The sequence below is a fragment of the Mesocricetus auratus genome, unplaced genomic scaffold (assembly GCF_017639785.1).
Source record: "Mesocricetus auratus isolate SY011 unplaced genomic scaffold, BCM_Maur_2.0 Super-Scaffold_100047, whole genome shotgun sequence".
Classification (NCBI taxonomy): domain Eukaryota; kingdom Metazoa; phylum Chordata; class Mammalia; order Rodentia; family Cricetidae; genus Mesocricetus; species Mesocricetus auratus.
In genome coordinates, this window is record NW_024429224.1 from 7,422,122 (window position 1) to 7,427,643 (window position 5,522).

Genomic DNA, 5,522 nt, shown 5'->3' on the forward strand with positions numbered 1-5,522 from the left:
CTTCGGCAGCAGCGCGGCCCGGGCCAATGCAGCGGGACGCACCGCCGCGAGCCCCAGCCCCAGCGCCACGGCTCCCTGCGCCCCCGATCGGAGCCGCTAACAGCACTGGCGGCGGCGGCGGAGGCGGGGGCAGTGGCGGCGGCGGAGGCTCCTCTGCAGCTCCGGCTCCCTCTGGCCTCTCGGGAACTACAAGTCCCAGGGGGCCTGGCGGCGGGCGGAGACCGGAAGAGGCGGGCTCGGCACCTCGAGGCCGGAAGTGGCCTTGGAGGCGGAAGTGGCGCGGCCGCGGAGGGGCCTGGAGTGTGGCGGGACCGGGAGCGGCGGGAGCTGCGGCTGGGGGCGGCGGCGGCGGCGGCGGCGGCGCGCTGGAGGCGGCCATGGCCAAGCAGTACGACTCAGTGGAATGCCCGTTTTGCGATGAGGTCACCAAATACGAAAAACTTGCCAAGATCGGCCAAGGCACATTCGGGTAAGAGTAGGCCGCGTGGGGCCGGGAGCCCAGGACCTGCACTTTTCAGAGCAGAAGTCGGGACGCCCGGGGCCTGGGCCGAGCTGGTCCCGAAGCTTCTATTTCCCTGGTTGTGGCCTGGTCCCGCTAGGCAGCGCGGCAGACGGTCCCGGCCTAACCGAGCTGGCTAGCGGGGAGGAGCCTGAGGCCCGAGATGGGGGTGGGGTAGGGTTGCCGAGTGGCGCTCAGAAAGTGAGCGGAGTCTCCCAGAGACACTCCTGGCGGGGAGAGCAGGGGCTGAGGGGAGAGCGCAGAGCCTGGGAGGGAGCCCGAAAACCACGAGGTGCCGGGTAGCGCCCTGCCGGGGTCTCGGGCCGCGCCCAGCCGGGTCTCGGGTCTCCTGCTGCCCCTGCCCGCGTGGGGGAGGGGCGGGCCCTGCGGAAATGCCTGACGGGTTCTCTCGGGTCTTTCTCCGTGCCTGCAGGGAAGTGTTCAAAGCCAAGCACCGTCAGACGGGCCAGAAGGTGGCTCTGAAGAAAGTGTTGATGGAGAATGAGAAGGAGGGGGTGAGTATGGCCTGCTAGGCGTGCCTGTGTTTCCACGCTGCCGCTTCAAAGACTTTTGTGCTGAGATTTTGTTTGTACCTGGCATGCTTCGATTTTCCAGGGAATTGGGCTTACCACTTTCAGGTTTGAGTGGCAAAGTTTGGCGGAGGCCAAGGGAGGGAGCCTATACTTGGCGTGCAGTGCGGGTTGGCTGTAGAAGGCAAGCCTTTAAGCGTCTTTAGCTTAGCGTTTACTTTTTGTTCTGGGAAGAGACAGTTTGAAAGGGCAAAGAAGAGGAGCCGTTTTGAAAGCACGCTGCTGCTCCTCCCCAAAATCTGGGAGGTTTGTTTTGGTGCGTGTCTGTGTACCACAAGCTTACCTGCTGCTTGAGGAGGCCAGAAAGCTGTGCTGGATCCTTTGGGATAGAGCTACAAAGGTGGAGAACCACCATGTGGTGCTGAGAATTGAACCTGGGCTCTCCAGCCAGTGTTTGTTTTTGAAACAGGATCTTTCCATAAGTTTTGTTTGTCGTAGGATCTCTCTGCATAGCCCTGGCTGCCCTTGAACTCACTGTATGGAGCAAGCTGGCCTCAAACTCCATCTGCTGGGATTAGAATGCTGGGATTAAAGGCATGGGCTATCTCTAGCTCCAGGAAATTTCTTGATCTTAACACACAAGTGTTAGTAACAAAGACTTAATCTCTGTTTGGATTGTCTAAAATGAATTCCTAGCCCAGCATACAGGTTTATGATTATAATCCCAGCACTTAGGCTAAAGGACACGGATCATTCACAAAACCAAGTTCAAGGCCAACCTGATGTAGATGGTAAAAGCTGGCCACTCTTTGAGACGTTCGTGTTATTGTGTATACATGTAATATGTATGCATCTTTTCTCCCCCACTTTTGAGGCAGGATCTCAACTATGTGATAACTCGGCTGGTCTTGAACTTGGGACTGTTCTGCTGTGGTACTCCTGGGTAATGGGATTGGATTACAGATAGGATCCATCACACACAAAACCATACTGTCACCTGCCTTTCAGCCTCTGTCCTTTAGTGTAGACCTGCAGCCAGTTCCTTGGATTATTACAAACTTGTCTTAACCACTTCCTCTCTCTCCTCCCTAGTTCCCCATTACAGCCTTGAGGGAAATCAAGATTCTACAGCTCCTAAAACACGAGAATGTGGTCAACCTAATTGAGATTTGTCGAACCAAAGGTGTGTTTGGATCGTGTGAGCAAATGAGGCTTACCACGTAAGGCTGTTTGCACCTCTGGGGTGGACGTGCTTAGACTGCCTTTCCCCACTCAGATTGACCATGCTGCTTCTTCTGGTCGGTCGGTCTGTCTGTCTGTCTCTCTTTCCATTGGAGTTGGTGCTTTCCATGGGCATTTGTGGGTGTCTGGGTTAGAGGGTTGGAAGTTGGCTGTGGGAAAATCCGGTGGGTGTAGGTCTTTGACTTTTTTCTCCCCTGCCCATCCTGTGTTAGCTTCCCCCTATAACCGCTGCAAGGGCAGTATCTATCTGGTGTTTGACTTCTGTGAGCATGACCTTGCTGGGCTGCTGAGCAACGTCTTAGTGAAGTTCACGCTGTCTGAGATCAAGAGGGTGATGCAGATGCTGCTGAACGGCCTCTACTACATCCACAGGAACAAGGTGAGGGCTGGCGAGGAAGCCGGGGTCGCCACTGTCCTTTACTGCTGGTGGATGGGGAACCCTGACTGAGCTCTCCTGTGTCTCCCTGCAGATCCTGCACAGGGACATGAAGGCTGCCAATGTGCTCATCACCCGGGATGGGGTCTTGAAGCTGGCAGATTTTGGGCTGGCCCGTGCCTTCAGCCTAGCCAAGAACAGCCAGCCCAACCGCTATACCAACCGAGTGGTGACATTGTGGTACCGGCCCCCGGAGCTTTTGCTCGGTGAGGACTCCCGAGCGGGCAGAGGGGGGCAGGGGCCGGGTACCTACCTGGCCACAGCCTCCATTGCCAGGGCCTCTTGAGCCATCGTCCCTGAGACATCGAGTCTCGGGAGACCCTTAGGTTTAAAGGACCCTCCTGGTACACTCTTCTTCTCAGGAGAGCGGGACTACGGCCCGCCCATTGACCTGTGGGGCGCTGGGTGCATCATGGCAGAGATGTGGACTCGCAGCCCTATCATGCAGGGCAACACGGAGCAGCACCAGCTTGCCCTCATCAGCCAGCTCTGTGGCTCCATTACCCCAGAGGTAGGTAGCCAAGCTGAGTGGTCCCAGGGGTGCAGAAATCCAGGTCCCTCTGGGCGATGGTGTGGAGAGGAGGCTGGTTGATGAGGACCTGGACCTGCCGTTCAGGCCTTAGGAGTGCTTATCTCGTTCTGAGCCTGTTGTGTTAGCTTTCTGTTGCTAAGACGGTGCCAAGGAAAAAGTGGAAAGTTGTGCTTTTATTGAGAAGCTTTAGCCAATGGTTGCGTAGCCTTTCCTTTGGTACTGAGATGCTGCTGAATGTCATGGCAGAGTAGAGGCGTTGTCAAAGTGCCCATACACTAGGAGCATGCCACATCTGGAGTGACTACTGCTCAAAGACCTCTGATTCTTTTGGGGGTCGGGGGAAGCATGTGGGACATGTGTTAGCAAATCTGAACCCTCCCATTTCATTCTCAACACCCTCAGGTGTGGCCCAGTGTAGACAAGTACGAGCTCTTTGAAAAGCTCGAGCTGGTCAAAGGTCAGAAGCGGAAGGTGAAGGACCGGCTGAAGGCCTACGTTCGTGACCCCTACGCTCTGGACCTCATTGACAAGCTGCTAGTGCTGGACCCTGCCCAGCGAATCGACAGCGACGACGCCCTCAACCATGACTTCTTCTGGTCAGACCCCATGCCCTCAGACCTAAAGGGCATGCTGTCTACCCACTTGACGTCTATGTTTGAGTACCTGGCACCACCACGACGAAAGGGTAGCCAGATTACCCAGCAGGCCACCAACCAGAGCCGAAATCCAGCCACTACCAACCAGACAGAATTTGAGCGTGTCTTCTGAGGCGCAGGCACTAGGGCTCTTAGGTTGGTGGTAGATTGCTTCCTCTGCTGTGTGACTTGCATGGGACATGTGACATGATGGGACGTTTGAGATTTTTCTCCTCCGGTACATTTTTACTCCCCACCCAGGGCACTGGGAACAGCTGCCTGAGTGGACCTGGAGTGTGGGGTATTGGTTGTGAGACCCGGAGGGTGCCAGGGCCAGCCTGCCTGCCCTCCCTCTCCGGAAGGTCTCAGCTTGGACAGGAAGTGAGGTGGGAAAGGCTCACCCACTGTGACTCTCTAAGAACTCCTTACACGATGGGAGGAGGGCACAGACCCCTCACCATTCTGGCCCTGCCTGGGGATGAAAAATTTGAGGGATAAAGGCACCTCAGAAATGGGCTACTTTTGGCATAGTCCTAGAACATGGGGCTGGTGAGAACTCTTGGTTTCTTCAAAAGGAGAATTTTAGCATTTGTTTGTTCAGTTCAGAGACATTCCTGAATGCAGTTTGATTGGTTAAAATTAAAAGTTGATTTTTTTTTTCCAGTAAGTGGCTGTCTTTTCTTTAGACTTTCAGCTCTTTTCCTACAGTTAGAAGTTAGGATTTGGTTAGCCAGGATGCCATCAGTCTTGTTCTTTTGGGGGGGGGGTGGTTTCGAGACAGGGTTTCTCTGGCTTTGGAGACTGTCCTGGAACTAGCTCTTGTAGATCAGGCTGGTCTTGAACTCAGATCCTCCTGCCTCTGCCTCCGAGTGCTGGGATTAAAGGCGTGCACCGCCACCGCGCCCAGCTCAGTCTGGATTCTTTACCACCTAACATCTGTAGATGATTGTCTTGCTCTGCCCTCCTGGGTACCTTCCGCTGCAGTTCTCCCCCCAGAAGGCAAATCCGTAGTGTCCCACGCTCCTGTGCTCTGTGTTGGCAAGTGTCCTGTGAGCACAATGGGGGTGAGCTGTTGGGCTGAGGCTGCTTTGGCTCACAAATCCTCAGACTTGACTCGTGAGCAGGACACTGCAGACTTACATCACTGGAGGACAGGAGTGATAGCAATAGCTTGTAGCTACAGGGCTTGTTTCATGGCTGGAACACAGCAGGGGCCTCCGCTATCTCCCTGTGACTCCGGTAGATTCAAACTGCTCTGATGGAGTTGCTCTATTAAAATGTGAAGGGCTGGGGAGATGGCGGTCAATAAAGTGCTTGCTGTGTAAGTGTGGTGGCCTGAGTTTGACCAAGCACTAAGGTGAAGGTAGGATTTTTGTGGCTTGCTGACCAATCAGGTTGAATCGAGAAATTTCCAGGTTCAGTGAGAGACTGTCTCAAAAAAAAAATAGCAATTGAGGAACACACCTGTCAACCTCTGGTTTCCACATTAGCACACATGTAAACATTGTACACACACCCACAAGCATATGCATCCACTACACACCCATGCCCACAAAATGTAGAAGGAGGAGAGGACGTACAGAGCAGATGAGGGTATCCAAGCAAAAGCTCAGGCTGATGGGGCTGGAGCAGGTACAGTGGCCAGGAC

General features: G+C 54.9%; 1 protein-coding gene across 1 annotated transcript; it reads left to right on the forward strand.

The window, feature by feature from the left end:
* On the forward strand, nt 1-4,541 carry Cdk9 (cyclin dependent kinase 9). Its single transcript, XM_005087538.4, has 7 exons — nt 1-469; nt 933-1,014; nt 2,122-2,212; nt 2,484-2,650; nt 2,742-2,913; nt 3,070-3,218; nt 3,642-4,541. The coding sequence occupies exons 1-7, from the start codon at nt 27-29 to the stop codon at nt 4,005-4,007; spliced, it is 1,470 nt and encodes a 489-aa protein (XP_005087595.4). The 5' UTR covers nt 1-26; the 3' UTR covers nt 4,008-4,541.
* The last annotated feature ends 981 nt before the right edge of the window (nt 4,542-5,522 follow it).

What these genes read in the sequence shown, in the direction of transcription:
- Cdk9 (XM_005087538.4), top strand. Translation starts at nt 27, where the DNA reads ATGCAGCGGGACGCACCGCCGCGAGCCCCAGCCCCAGCGCCACGGCTC. An exon ending in ATCGGCCAAGGCACATTCGG is followed by an intron (nt 470 to 932) that starts GTAAGAGTAGGC and finishes CCGTGCCTGCAG; the next exon opens with GGAAGTGTTCAAAGCCAAGC. An exon ending in TGAGATTTGTCGAACCAAAG is followed by an intron (nt 2,213 to 2,483) that starts GTGTGTTTGGAT and finishes ATCCTGTGTTAG; the next exon opens with CTTCCCCCTATAACCGCTGC.